This window comes from Dermacentor silvarum, chromosome 3 (genome assembly GCF_013339745.2).
Source record: "Dermacentor silvarum isolate Dsil-2018 chromosome 3, BIME_Dsil_1.4, whole genome shotgun sequence".
In the NCBI taxonomy this organism is placed as follows: Eukaryota; Metazoa; Arthropoda; class Arachnida; order Ixodida; family Ixodidae; genus Dermacentor; species Dermacentor silvarum.
Window position 1 is genome coordinate 78,073,694 of NC_051156.1, and position 15,257 is coordinate 78,088,950.

The 15,257-nt window shown below is 46.6% G+C and overlaps 1 protein-coding gene across 2 annotated transcripts in view; it reads right to left on the reverse strand.

Moving 5' to 3' along the window:
- The window catches only part of LOC119445524 (monocarboxylate transporter 3-like), a 66,489-nt gene that overhangs the window by 12,675 nt on the left and 38,557 nt on the right, over positions 1-15,257 (reverse strand). The window contains exons 2-4 of one of the 2 annotated variants that reach the window (XM_037709790.2): positions 10,526-10,672; positions 3,504-3,647; positions 1,952-2,965 (exon numbers count right to left, since the gene is read on the reverse strand). In XM_037709790.2, the coding sequence (XP_037565718.1) occupies positions 2,499-2,965; positions 3,504-3,647; positions 10,526-10,672 (758 nt within the window). In that variant the 3' untranslated portion in view covers positions 1,952-2,498. Of the gene's footprint in view, positions 1-1,951; positions 2,966-3,503; positions 3,648-10,525; positions 10,673-15,257 lie in introns of those variants that run through there. The other variant, XM_049663370.1, reaches the window with a different exon arrangement.

Genomic DNA, 15,257 nt, shown 5'->3' on the forward strand with positions numbered 1-15,257 from the left:
TCTTATAGCACCGGGTTTTAAATACTTTACTTCATTGAACAATTCGGATAACGTTAGCTACGACACAGGGTACATCGCTACATGCATCTACCGTTTGGTGCAATGAAATCCGGAAATTTGCTACCATTGGGTCAGCGTGGTTGCCTTGGGGCGGAGGCGAACCTAAATCTCTAGGAAAGACGTTTACCCTCGGTCATTTGGCGGCAGATAGGATTATATATATATATATATATATATATATATATATATATATACCAGGACTTCTTCATGGGCGAATTGATACATATATAAAAATCTAGCCCGAGAGCGGGAGCGGTTGGCCAGAAGGCAAAATAGTCCCAAATTAATGCGCGCTGCGAAACTTGAAGTTCCGAAACATTATCCTGCATAGAATAGATGCCATGAATAGCAGAAGTGATAAACAACGATAGTTGCTGCCAAATTACTACGCAGAGAAATGAAACTGAAGTCGTGAACAGAGTGAGAAAATAACAGGCTTGTAACTAGCTAGAAGACAGAATTGCACAGATGAAACCACATATGCAAATAAAGTGTATCTGTCGTTTAATGTCCAAGATAGATGACGTTAAAAGCGCTTTTAAGAGCTGCATGGGAGTTAAGCTTTTTTTGGCTTTGAATTAGAAGGTACAGAGAATTTCTTTTTGTATGTGTGTGTGTGTGTAATGAATGAATGCTCGACGAGTAATAAACTTCTGTGCGCGCTGCGCAGAGGATGCGCTCTAGTACTGAGATTTCTAAAATTATGAAAAAAATAATGTATACAAAGAATGACGATGGCAATAGCTGACTAGCTTGGAATATCGACACCTAACAGCCTGGCGGACTTCCACGGCTCTCTTTCCTTTGTTAGTTTTTATAGCGTACTGTTGTTTACGTTCACAACTGCTATTCTCTGCGTGAACACCGGAAAACTGCTACTCAAAAATCTATATTCCTCCTGCACTGGAAGCCCTACTGACGCTCCTTTCCTGTATGTCCTTTCAGGTCACATGAAGTAGTAGTGTTCGACGCATGTGCACCTGGGCGTTAACCGCTTAATATATGCTGTCTCAGTATCGCTACCATCAAACAAACTCAAAACGGTTTCGGATTTCCCGTACCAGCTTCGGTTTCACAGTGCTCTCAGGAAAAGCATTAAGCTGGCCCCGTGACGAGGCTTGTGTGTTGGCAGGCAGTGTTTTTGCCAACTGTGGAGGACATGCCGTTATCAGGTGTTGTTCCTTGCACCAAAGCACGCACATGTACTTTCGGCCAACGCACTTAGAACACATCCCTGCTGGAAACCGCCCTAATACCATGTGATCCGCCGAACAATACACGTGCGCATCATAGGTTGACAGTCTTGTTTTCACTAACACGTGCTGTCGGAGTGGACGATGTCGAGGCTTTGTGTAAACGTGATTGTTTGAGAAAACTTAGATTATACTAAATTGCTGCCGAGAGCCCCATTCATTATCCTACACAAAAACCTTCATGCCTCCAGTGAACTGGCGGCTCCATTTAACTATCTACATGTGAACGAGACCATCGGGAAAGCTCACTGATAAAGTTAAAAACGACAGCAATACAGGGGCCGAATTCACAAAGCTTTTCTTTCGTAAGTGCTGCTTGCCATTGGCCAGCCGCCTTCGATAATGACATGTCCAACTCCACGATTGGCTGACACCTGCTTCTACGAACTGTTTTAGCCTAAGAATGCTTTTGCGAATTCGGCCCCAGGTCTCTTGGCATGCACCTATCCCAGTGTAGACGTATTGTGCGATACGTGACACACGCCTTTGTCTAACACGGGTCCTCGAAGGGCGTACTATTTGAATGAAAAAATGGCAGAATTGGTGAATTGTTCATAAAAAGCTTGAGAAACACCTACCGATGAGAGGTGGTTTGGCGAATGCAGTCAGTCCTGTCACTCCCGTGACGAGGACCGTAGGTAAGTGGCACACGATCGACGCCCAGGAATTCTGCTATCAGCACCGAGCACATCACGACCACGCAGCCTACGTACAGTCCAATGCAGCTGGCGAGCGCGAAGATGGCACCGTACGAGCTAACGTGAGGGAGCAAAAACATAACGATCGTGATGGTAAGCTTCGCGAAAACCAACATACACACTCTCGATAGTATGCCACTGTCGGCTATGCTGGGAAGCAGAAGGCGAGCGGCAAGGTCTAACAAGGCAGTGATCGATGTCATGGTGACAGCGCTTCGCACGGTAATTCCTTTGCCGACAGTAAAGTCTACGAGCAGAGAACTGTAGCAGTCGAACGTGAAACTGTAGCACAAAAATGTGTACAAGATCAAGTAGAAGATTGGCTCCTTCACAACAGTCAGGCCGTGGCGTAGTGAACCAGGTTCAGGACGCTTCTTGAAGCTTTTGATGACTTCTACTGCATTTACAACTGACCCGAACAGACCACTCACGGACACTCGCCTGGACACGAACTTTATCGTCATGGGCTCACCAGGTGCAATCCAAGTTATTTGGGTGGTTCCACACGTTTGAAGATTGCTGTTCTGTTTAGGCTCATGGTCAGCAGAGACAATATTCTCACCTTCTTTTGCTGTGTCACGCATATTTCGCGCATGGCCTGGAGGGACATTGATTTCGAATGTCTTTGATGCAGTCGGTGTAGCGGTAACAATGGAACTGCCGTCCCAATGGTGACGACCCTTTCACTCTTACTGGCAAAGGTGCATCGCCACAGCCAATCTGGCTGACGGACGAACAAAGTAAAAGCCATAGCGTTAAGCGAGATGGCTCCGAACAATAGAATTGCGCTTCTGAAGCCGTACAGCTCCGTAAGAAACTCCATGAGCATGGGGAAAACGAAGAAAGCCAAGGCTGAACCAGCGAAGTTCAGGCCCGTAGCGAGGCCCTTGTGTATAATGAAGTGCTGTACCAGACACATTGGCTGACTCATTATGACCATGCCAGCACCAATCCCTGAAATGAGAGAATAGATATTTGTCATTGTGGATGTATAGCTAACATATCGTTTCACAAAAGACACTTTACCCACACCTTTTTCAAGGCATTGAAATGAAAAGCCACTTCACCGTAATACATAACTAACAGGTCCAAATAAGTGTCTGTGCATTCTATTACAGTTTTCATCATCCTCATCAGCGTTCTCGACAGTGAAAACGAGGAAGTAAACTGCGAGAGACATATTTGACAACGTATAGCACACAAAACAAATCTTATCGATATACAAAACATTATTTGCCCTGATATAACAGTTTCTTGACTACGGGAACATAATCATACGAATTATGCACCAAACTGTACCGTACAAAGAAAAGCTGTCTAAAGGTAAATAAACGTGGTTACCACGAATAAGGAAGTTTGAAGTGCAACAGATTAAACTAAAGCTGTTTGCCCGACACGTCAAGGAATAAGAACCATGAGATGTGTAAAGCAACAACAAGCAAGGAATGGTGTTTATATTCAATGAAGCAGTACGGGACATTATCCAGCTTACCGTGTATGGCACCAAGCGTAACCGTGAGTACGGTTGTGCTGGGTGCGAAAGATGAGAGGACGAGGCCAATTGAAGACATGATGCTTCCGGCAATGGTCACCGGCCTCACGGTGAAGCGCTGCGCCAGTGGTCCCGACAGCACCCCTGTATATTTTACTAGCATCAGCAATGGAACTAACTCCGCATGAGATGTCTGCGCGGAGTTTCTAGCACATATATTTAATGCGATGATCAATGGACGTATGAGAACTTCAACGCCAGTTTTAAAAGTGCTTTCAGTCCCAAATTTTGCCGTTTCAGCCGCAGAGCCTACCTACTAGAATTATCAGAAGGAACTCTAGCGTTCCGATTGTTGAGCAACTATTTCAATGATGGTTTGTATATAGCTGTGGTTCATCTTTGTGTTTGTGAGTTTAGAAGTTGATGTGGCTTTGTTTACTATATACGCTTTATCTGCCTCAATTAGTATAAATTTCTAAGCAATGCTACTTTGTTAAACACAAAAGGCAGTGAGACTGCACGCATGAGTAATCATGGCCAATAGAAGTGTTTATAACGCTATATCTTATTCAAAATGATCAGCTCACAAAATCACAAAGCCGATGAAAGCCGAAAGCACGATGCTAAGGCAAATCTCTGTACTAGCCATCATTTACATACTGGCTGAATTGTCATGTTTGCAGCTCACGTAGACATTTGCTCCAGAGTTCGCTCTAGTAATTTTTGTAGGAAACTGTATGATGTCAACCGCTATACCATAAGGAATCGCCGATCAGTTCTGTTTTATTTTTTCTAATTTGTGCCGTCTGTCTTAAACGACCGGATCATGCATACCAGCAATTCGCGATAACAGACCAAATAATGGCAACATTTTTATCCGTGTTCCGGTCACAGCAGAAATTAAACGCCATTTTTTTCGAAGAACTGAAAGCTGTTCGGCATAACTGTGTAGCCAGAATGGCGCGTTAGCTGTGGTCAATGGGGCGCTACCGCGCTGCCCAGCTGCCCAGTTTCCAGTTTTTTTTTATTCAATGGTAATCACTTCCATGTCTGAGTGCGCTTGGAAGCACTCACCTATAGGTCGTGATTGAGCTGAAAATAATTATTCGTTTAGAGGTGGCGGTATTACTCACATTGTTCCCTTCTGCTGACTACCAGCTGCCTGCCGTTAAAACATCTCGGTTATGATCCATTTCGCGTTATTACCATCCGCCTCCTACTCGCTTATTGAATATCCGGTGTCCTTTATACCACTGTGTTTTCCTTTGACCCACTTCACATTTTTTTCTTCTTTGTTGAGGTGCTTCTATATTTGACACAATTATATTGTATTGCACCCACCACCCCCTATGTAATGCCCTTCAAGGCCTTTAGGGTGCACATAAATAAATAAATAAATAAATAAATAAATAAATAAATAAATAAATAAATAAATAAATAAATAAATAAATAAATAAATAAATAAAGTACCTACGCGTCAGTAATGCCTGTAGTAATGCGTCAGTTAAGTGACGGAAGTCAGACAGAGATCAACATGAGCTGCGTGTGGAGTGCATGCACATGTAGAAGATTCGAGCGCAATAATTTGGAATCGACTGCTGCGTGACTTTCCTCAAAATGAGCGGTTTCGCAGTGTGCCCACGTTCAGTGCTGTGGCCAAGCTGGATAATCAGCAGCATCAGTTCTCTCTTTGTGTAGAAGCTCTGGCAAAGCTGCTACTTTTAACAGAGGTTCTTGCGGAGGCATCATAACAACGGGAGCATTATGGGTCTAAGTACTTCTATACAAGTTAACAAGATCAGTTCGAAATGTATTGAAACGGAAAGCTACATGACGAATGACGATATTACGACCGTACAGGGGAAGCAGACCTTAAGACGACAGGCTCGCTGTCTGCGCTTGTACAGCAGTAAGTTTACCAACATCACTCAGTTGAGCTTACCGGCAGACATAAGGAGTATACTGGTCGATTAGTACGGTATTTACCAAATCCGGCGTATCACGAATATATATTGCTTGAAGATTTTTTCGCAGCAAGATTATCTACCTGAGTTATACATCATGTTGAAGAGCAGCACGAAGGATTTCAAATACTGTAACGTAGGCTGAAGACGGAGGCTTGAAAACACGGACGCGTCCCTTTAATGGCGGGCCAGAAGAAAAAGGAGCAGGTTACGCGCTTCGTCGTCTTTCATGGCGCCGGCCTTTGCGCGTGCCGTCCCGTGGTGCGGAAGCCCCACCACTGTGTCAACTGCCCCCCATGCGAAAAGCGACCATCTCGGTCGCATCAAAAGTCCTGTCAGCGAAGTCGACGGCAAGAAATGGAGCTTCTGAGGTGCATCTGGACGTTCACGTACGCGCATGGTATGGTTTCATGCGCACTACATGAACAACTTCAGCGCGGGGACGACGACGGAGTGAACCGGGGTCAGAACTGCAGGGGACAACTTCGTAGGTTACATCACTGAGGTGGCGTGTAACCTTGTAGGGACCAAAATACCGGCGGAGCAACTTTTCCGAAAGTCCACGGTGACGGATGGGCGTCCAGACCCACACGCAGTCGCCGGTATTGTAATGGACGTCGCGACGACCCTGGTTGTATCGAACAGCGTCGGTATGCTGTTGGCTCTTGATACGATGCCGAGAAAGCTGGCGTGCTGCTTCGGCATTTTGAATGAACTCTTCCACATGTTCGCTCGTCGGGCTATTATCAACCACAGGTAGCATGGCGTAAAGTATCGACGTGACGCGGCGCCCGTATACAAGTTCAAACGGCGTAAACTGTGACATATGGTAAAATAGGCGAAATGTGAATGTGAATGTGACATATGGTAATAGGTGAATGTGACATATGGTAAAATCTCGTCCCACGTCTTGTGCTGCACGTCGATTTATATGGAAAGCATATCAGCCAGCGTTCTGTTCAGTCGTTCTGTTACTCCATTTGTTTGAGAATGATACGCAGTGCTCTTGCGGTAAGAGCTATGCGTCAGTTGGATAAAGTCCTGCATAAGTTAGGCTGTAAATGCCGTACCGCGATCGGTGATGAGAACAGACGGTGCACCGTGTCGTAGGACGATGTGGCAGACGAAGAACTTAGCCACTTCATATGAGTTTGCTTGCGGAATAGCTTTAGTTTCGGCGTATCCGGGTCAAGTAGTCGGTAGCGACGACTATCCATCTGTTGCGCGAAGAGGTCACTGGAAATGGACCAAGTAGATCCATTCCTATTTGTTGGAACGGTGCTTGAAGAGGGTCCACAGGGTGTAGAAAGCCGGCCGGTTTAACGGGAGGTTTCTTGCGGCACTGACAATCGCGGCAGGTTTTCACGTACCGTTGCTCAGAAGAAAAAAGCCGGGGCCAGTAATACTTTTGTAGTATCCTTGATAATGTCTTGGCGAATGCCAGGTGTACCGCGCATGGCTCATCATGACAGGCTTGCAAAATGTCTTGGCGCAATGCCGACGGCACGACAAGGAGGTACGTATTTGGACCGCTTCCGCAGTTTTTCCTGTAATGGGCGTTGTCGTGCAAACAGTGCGATGATAAGCCGCGAACGAGCGAGCGAGGTAAAACAGTTTCAACTTCTTTAAGGTGCTCGATCAGCGGCAGCAGCTCAGGGTCAGTGCACTGGTTCTCAGCCATCTTTACGGCGTAACGCCGACAAATGGCAAGTCATGGTCAGGGTCCGATGTTGTCGTAGGGAGTAGTGCGCGTGACAAAGTCAGCGTGGCTGTGCTTCCTTCCAGATCGGTAGACAACGGTAACGTCATAGTCTTGTAAGCGCAGGCTCCAGCGGGCTAGTCTGCCTGAAGGATCCTTGAGGTTTGCAAGCCAGCAGAGGGCGTGGTGATCGCTCACAGCCTTAAGGGTCTACCGTACAAGTAGGGTCGGAACTTACTAATTGCCCACACAACCGCTAAGCATTCTTTTTCAGTGGTTGAGTAGTTTTCTCAGCCTTAGTGAGACTGCGGCTTGCATAAGCAATAGTACGTTCCGCACCATCTTGCCACTGCACAAGAACTGCGCCGAGACCCGCATTGCTGGCGTCAGTATGAATTTCTGTGTCAGCGTCTTCGTCGAAATGAGCAAGTATTGGGGCAGCTTGCAAACGCTGGCGCAATTCATTGAATGACTGCTGTTGCTCGTCCGCCCAAATGAAAGGCACATCATCGCGTCTAAGCTGTATCAGAGGCTCAGCAATTCTAGACAATCCCTCGACGAAGCGCCTATAATATGCGCACAAACCAAGGAAGCGTTGGACGGCGTTCTTGTCTGTGGGTGGTGAAAACTCGGCAACGGCAGCTAACTTGTCGGGGTCTGGTCGGACGCCTGTAGGACCAACGACATGGCCAAGAAATTAGAGCTCTTGGAACCTGAAGTAGCATTTTTCAGGCTTGATGGTGAGGTCGGCAGTACGGATTGCAGCGAGGACGCTCTCGAGTCGTGCGAGGTGCTCGTTGAACGTGCTCGAGAACACGACGACTTCGTCCAAGTATACGAGGCAGGTTTGCCATTTGAGTTCAGCAAGCACGGTATCCATCATCGCTGAAAGGTAGCAGGTGCGGAACAGAGACCGAAGGAGAGAACTTTGAGCTCACAAAGCCCGTCAGGTGTCACAAACGCTGTTTTTTCACGATCCCGTTCATCAACTTCAATTTGCCGATACCCGGATTTAAGATCCAACGAAGAAAAAAACTTTGCATGTTGTAGACGATGCAATGCGTCGTCGATGCGTGGCAATGGATAGGCATTGCGCTTGGTGACATGGTTTACCTTTCTGTAATCTACACAGAAGCGTAGTGTGTTGTCTTTCTTTCTGACTAGCACTACAGGGGAGGCCCACGGGCTTGTGGACGGCTGGATCACGTCGTCTTGGAGCATCTCTTTCACCTGCTGCTTGATCGCTTCCCTTTCCACTGGAGACACTCTGTAGGGATGCTGGCGAACAGGACGTGCTGACTCGTCCGTAATAATGCGGTGCTTTGTGATGGACGTGCGCCGTACTTTGGACGACGTTGAGAAACAGTCCGCAAATTCATTCACGAGCTCAGTAGACGGTCTTTCTGATGGTCTGGCAGAACAGCGTTAACGTGAATCCGTTCTTTTAGGCTCGGCCTCACCATCAAGCCACAGTGTTGGGTTGACACAGTGGTGACACAGTTGACACAGTGGTGGGGCTGGGTGAGCGACGCCTTGTTACGCTCGGCCTCAAGAGGGGGCTGGAAGACCTATTTCAGGGTGGTGACAGTGACCGGGTCTCGCGGAATCGTGGGGCGAATGATGTCCTGGCGTCCGCAAGGTAAGCTTCAATCTCCATGGGGCGTTCGCCATTGCGCGGGCACGGCGCAATAAGTGAAAATCCACAGAGGCCAGCAGTGCGCCATACGTCGCTCTTGCGGGGTGGTGCTCCTTCAGCCATCAACGGCGTGCGGCGAGGCCTGAAGTCACCAGTTGCTTGTTCAACGGCGCGCACACCATGAAAGTCCGGGACGTCTCTCACACCATGAAAAATCGGGGACAAAGAACTTCGCGCAGCTTCCCCATACGACATACGACAGCCACCTGAAGCTTTTGGAGCTCTTCTCGAACAACAAGCCTAATGAGCTCCCGCAAGGCGTAGGTATTGTCGAAGGGTAAAGCGAGAGGGTCACGCGATAAGGTAGACACGTCGTGGTTGTACTGCCTTGTTCGCTGCTGCAGTGCCTTCTCCATTGATATGGCTTCGGCGAGAAACTCTGCAACGGTCTTTGGTGGGTTGCGTATCAGGCCGCCGAATAACGCTTGCTTGACACCACGCATTAAGTTCCTGAGTTTCGTTTCATGGACGGATCCACGTGTCGGAAGAGTCGGCACATATCTTCGAGAAACATAGCGACGCTTTCGTTCGGCCGCTGTACTCTCGCCTGAATTGCAGATTCAGCTCGCTCCTTGCGATCGAGGTTTCCATATGTGCTGATTAGCTGCCGTCGGAATTCGTCCCAAGTCCATAGAGCCGCTTCACGTTTCTCAAGCCCTGTCCGCGAATAGTCCTCGAGGGCAAAGTAGGCGTTGCGTAGCTTGCGCTCCGGAGTCCAGCCGTTGTATTCGGCGACGCGCTCAAAGTGATCGAGCCAGTCTTCAACATCCTCGAAGGTGTCCCCATGGAAAGATTTGGGGATTCGCGGCTGGTTAAGCACGACCTCGTTCGGTGCAGCTGAGGAAGAAGGAACTGTTGTACTCATCCTTCTGACACGGTGGGCTAGAGGCTCGTGCTCAGGTGGTAGTGCTTGAAGTCGACGGCTTGTCCGTACGTGAACAGGAGTCAGCTCGATCGGACTTCGTGCTGGGCTTGTAGACGGGGTTCGATCTGGAAGCGGTAGCACGTACCCAGCACCTCCACCAGAAAAATGTAACGTAGGCTGAATACGGAGGCTTGAAAAAATGGACGCGTCCCTTTAATGGCGGGCCAGAAGAAAAAGGAGCAGGTTACGCGCTTCGTCGTCTTTCATGGCGCCGACCATTTGCGCGCGCCGTCCCGCGGTGCGGAAGCCCCACCACTGTGTCAACTCTCGCATAGTTTTGCAATGTGTTACTGTATATTTATCAGTATGTTGCTGCTTCATGGATTATTGGTCGTCGGAATAATGTTCCCCAAAGCATAGCAAACGTTTTACATACCGTAGTCTAGCAATGTAAAATCACCATTGTACTTGGGCAGTTTATTTTTATTTAGTCTACCGAAAGCTGTATGAAGCTAAATTTAGTTGCAATCTTAGAGTTTGCAGAAGAAATCTTCTGTTGTGAATAGCATTGTAAATTATGGCGATATTCATTCAATATTTTTCCAAAATTATTTGAAGGAGCGACCTAATTTTGTACAATTTTGCTGAACTTTTTCTTCAGAGATAAATTTTCTCGACCACCCCTTCACACCCCGGCTCTCTAACACAAGCAACGTTGCATTTTGCAGGAATTCATGAGTTCAGTGCTCGGCCTCTCAAGTGCGCAGGCGTTTGCCAGGTGCTTCGGCGCTGTCTTACCGGAAGCCTGGGTCCCTGCGGCCATCATGAGCACTGGCCATGCAGCGTCCCTCCGGCTTGTTTGCCAGTTTTCCTGGACGGCCACGAACACAAAGCCACCGGAGCGGACGGCGCAGGACGCAAAGAAGCTGGATAGCCCGCAGGCACCTGCGTTAGGCGCACATGTGCGCTTGTTATTTCTGAAGGACTGTTGCTGCACATAAGCAGTGCTGTTATAGGGAAACGAAAACAAAGACAGACTGCATGCAGCTTATATCCAGTATCGAAAACAGATGGAAAAGACTCTGAAGCTACGCGTAGCGATGTTGCCATTTTACGAGATTTCCCTCGAATTCTAGCCCCAATGCTAGGAAAATTAAACCCCAAGTTTCTACAGCTAAGATAAAAGAGGATTATTAGGCCGCTAATTCCTTGTGATGAAGTTACGTCAGCCATTTTCGCAGGGAAGTGAAATTCCACACGAAAGAATCACAGCGGCGTTAAGGATATGTTAAGGATGGCTGCTAGTCGTAAGGATGCTGGCCGCAAGGATAGCCAAGCAGTGGAAACTTAACCTGAACACAGAAGAACAATGCAAAGAGAAAGAAAACACTGCTTTGCTGCACGGTGTGAAGGCAGTGCATTCACTAAGCCGCTGAAAACTTCAGGTTTTACGTATTTTGGTAAGACATGAACGCATACACAATAATCAGATTCACAACTGTAATGGTAGTCAAAGGATGCTTTTAATGGCAAACCCGTTTTTACAGCTTTCAATTTCAATATATGCTGGGTGTTTAGGAACACCCTTTAAAAAGCTTGTTCACCCTTTGAAACTTACCGATGCAGCTGTGCAGTTGTGGAGAATAGTTTTTAACCTCTTGTATCATGTCGGGTTCTCACAAAATACCGAATGTGAGATCATAAAACTTAACGGGATGCTTAAGCGAGAAAAATATAGATTTAGTGCTATGCATCGCTGATTGAGAAAAAAATTTGTCCGCATGTTGCTATCTCTGAATAACTAGTTTCTAAGACAGGTAGCAATCATAATGCGGAATACTTCTACGAAGCTCGCACAATCCGAGAGAGACATTATGCCTGGAGTAGTTGACAAAGAAGACGGGACCGTCTGAGGTGCGGGCCGTCCACAATCTTAGTTGCCTGCTGCTACATCGCTCACTGTAAATACACTCGAAATAGTCACGCCTCGTGTCGTTTTACGTAACATCTTTGTGGTGTAAGTGGTGGTTGCTCTCTGTAGCCATCACAGAGCTCCGCAACGGCCACCTCATCACGGTTCCGACCAAGTCAGTCGGTGAAGAAACATCGTCCTCACCACCTGCCCCTCCCACGGCTTCTATCTACATAGTTCTGCCTCCTGCTCGTGATCCTGGCGTGTTTTCCAGCCGAGATGGGGTTGATGTCGACAACATATAACTTATTATAGCATTTACTACTGCAGACGGTTGTTTTTACAGAAGCCTGACTAGTTTCCAAGTTTATTAACAACTGCAACACACAATAACCAATAATGCACAGCTGGTCAACGATGTGCTGAGCTGGTAACGACTCAACCCACTACCAGCACTCTCTGCGAATCTATGTTGCTTTCTTGCTATTTACCACCACCTCAAGTAAATTCAATATAATGGCCGGGCTTGCACCAGTTACCGAGTTGCAAGAATGCATAATGAAAACTTGTGGACAATTATATGTACAGAAACAATTATCTCAAGACCTGCAATGTTTACTGTAGAATACTATTGATTCACGATTTTCCATTTCAGTATTACAAATCTGGACTGACATTATATTATGAAATCAGTAATTCGCTGCGTTATATACAGCCTTGATAAAATGTTCATATCTCCAGGAGCTTCTTTCGTTAAGCAAATGTTTCCTGTGAAATCATGGAAACAGACTTTGTTATTCTGTGTAGCCTGGGACCCAAAATTTCAATAATTTAAAAAGTTTGAGACTACTGATGGTAGCTTTATTGATTCTTGGGTTGCAGTGCTTTTTTTACTTTATGTTCTATAGACAACAAATAAAACTGCTTTGAATTTAAGCAAGTCAGCTTGAAACACCATAGAATACCTTGGCCTACAAACTCAATTTTCTTGTAGGAATGCGTAATATTTGGGTGACAAATATGGTTCTATAAATGCCGAACTATCACAAAAAAGAATAACCTTTCATGAGCAGATAATTCCATTGCGTGGAATATTGCGAGTGCTCTGGTGATGCTCCTGATTGGTGATGCTCCTGATTTGTAGTCTCCTTTTGATTTGGGTTTGAACTTGCATAACCGCTGAATTATGCTCGGTTTTGTGCTCGTGTAAGTACTGTGGTTTTTCTTCCCTGTAATATTGCAAAATAGGCTGCTTTTTGGAGCAGTCGAGAAAGTGACTGGCTTCCACCTACATGCACTTTTGCGCAACCTCCTTGTGGATGTCTCAGTAGAACTTTGTTGCTCTATACGTAGCTATAGTTAAAATTAAACAGTGTAAAACACTGCGTGTTTCAGAAGGTCTTATTATTTAATTTCGCTCCCAGTTCGACCACACATCCTTATGTACGAGCATTGATCTATACGCCAGGGACCAAACAGGACACGTTGTTCAGCCTTAGCCGAATACGGAAAAGCTTGCGAGAGAAATTATAGCTTTGCAATGCTACAAAAAATTCTGTTTCGTTCATAATGCGAAACACTGACGTTTTACCTGACAAAAATATATTCCGCTGTAAGCTTTAGAGTGTTTTGTGCGGTTTGTTGGAGTGAACATTCGTGGATGTGAGCGGGCAATCGAATTTCGTAACGTACAAGTGTAAGTCGCATTCATTTGTAGGTGTTGCGCCCGACGGGTGCTGAAGTGTTCCTCTTACCTATCTGGACTTAGCCAACAGGTTCGGCTTCTCTCAAATACATCTTTGGCCTACCCGATTAATATGATTCCCACTATCCCTGAGAGAAACAGGACGGCGTCAGCGCTACCCAGTAGACATGACAAGCCGCGTGCTAGGAAAAGGTAAAGGGTTAGGGAAGAAAAAACCTAATTTACGACAGCCTCCGCAACTGCTAAGGCAACGTGCTAGAACAGGAAGTAATGTGCAGACTCCCCCTGTATCCAGTACACCGATATTGAGCGGGCTTTAGCGAATCATGGCAGCTGCTGGCGTTACCAAGCTCTCAGTATAAGTACTATCTACTGCTATGTTATCGCCAGAGTGACTGAAATGTACAATCTCGGACGGCAAATCTGTTGATCGTAAGTTTGAATCCCCGCGGGACAATAAGATTTGTGGTGTACCTAATTTATTTGTAATTTTCTCGCAAATAAACTGGGAATCCAGAGATTGCTGACACATACAAACGACCAGCAGAGCCACAAAACGCAAAAATGTTCAGTTCTGATTTTATTCTAATCTCTGGACGTCAATCTCATGCAACCGCCGACGCAAAAGTCAGGTGATGGCCGGAAGCATTGTTTAAACAGCCTAATCAAACCCTGTTCGCATTTATAGGGGATTACCTTTGTTTGCTTTGCAACAAAATTGCATTGCCTGCTTCAAAGAATTTCTGTAATTTTATTTGCTGGCAAGAGGCGAGCAGCTCATAGAATTTAAAAGGGTTTCGGCCGGTCCGAGCTAGCGCAGTGAAACTAGATAACCGGAAGAGGAGAGTCGTGTCGGCGTCTGCGACTGGACCGCTTTCTCTCACTTTGGTTGGGGTGGCTGGTCTAAAATCGCCTCGGCGTGCAACTGAAGGTGACAAATGCCGCTAAACCTAATCCTTAACGAAGAACAGTTGGCAGTGGGATGTCGTATACCTGACGGAAGGGCTCGGAATCGTTAGACATTGACGAAAAAATCCTTATTATACGCAGAGAATCTATTCTCCCTGGTAGCTTCGACTGGTGTCAGAGTAATCGGGAGGCAGCCATCTTTTATTCCTTTCGAAACGGGGCAGTATTCAGCTGTTCTAAAAAATTCATATTTTATTTGCATAATAATGCTTTTTTAGTGAGTAAACGTCACTTTGTCCTGCTGAGTTATCGCGGTATGTTGACGTCGCGTAACAAGCAGACGAAATGTCAGGCAGTCCTAAAACTTTATTATCCCTACTGTGGGTAGTGGGCTCTGCGACACCACCAGATGGCCCTAAGTCGGTGCCGAAGGCGTCCTCTTGGGCTCGTGTTGTGACCCGGACTTATACTTCCGGAGCCGAGCTGACCAGCAGGGCCTTCCACTTTCGCCAGCGTACAAGCTTCTGGAGTTCTTCGGGTGGTAGGCCTCCGGGGTACTCCCAAAGACGTGTTCCATCGTGGATCTCTGGCCACATTTTGAGCAATCGGGTGTGAATTCGTCTGAGTTGATGTGATACATTTTCACCATGAACCTCTTTGATGGCAAGTTGGGTTACTGGACATGTGCCAGTAAGTGTGTGTCGCTGTTCAATGAACGTCTTTGATGCCAATTTGGATAACTAGGTGTGTGCCACTGAGAATGTGCCGCTCTACAGTGACGAAAAAGATCCCCTCATTTCTCCTTTGCTGCGCGCAACTGAGCCCACGTCACAAGGATTCCTCAAGGATAGCAACCGGGCGCATTAGGCTGGACCACAGTGCACTGCGTACTCGTATGTGCTGTTTTTCAATGAACGCCATTCACGCCAACGCTTTAGCAAGCTGCGCCATGAATGCAGTGGGTATGTGCCGCTCTTTAATGAACCTCTCGCTACTTCATCGGC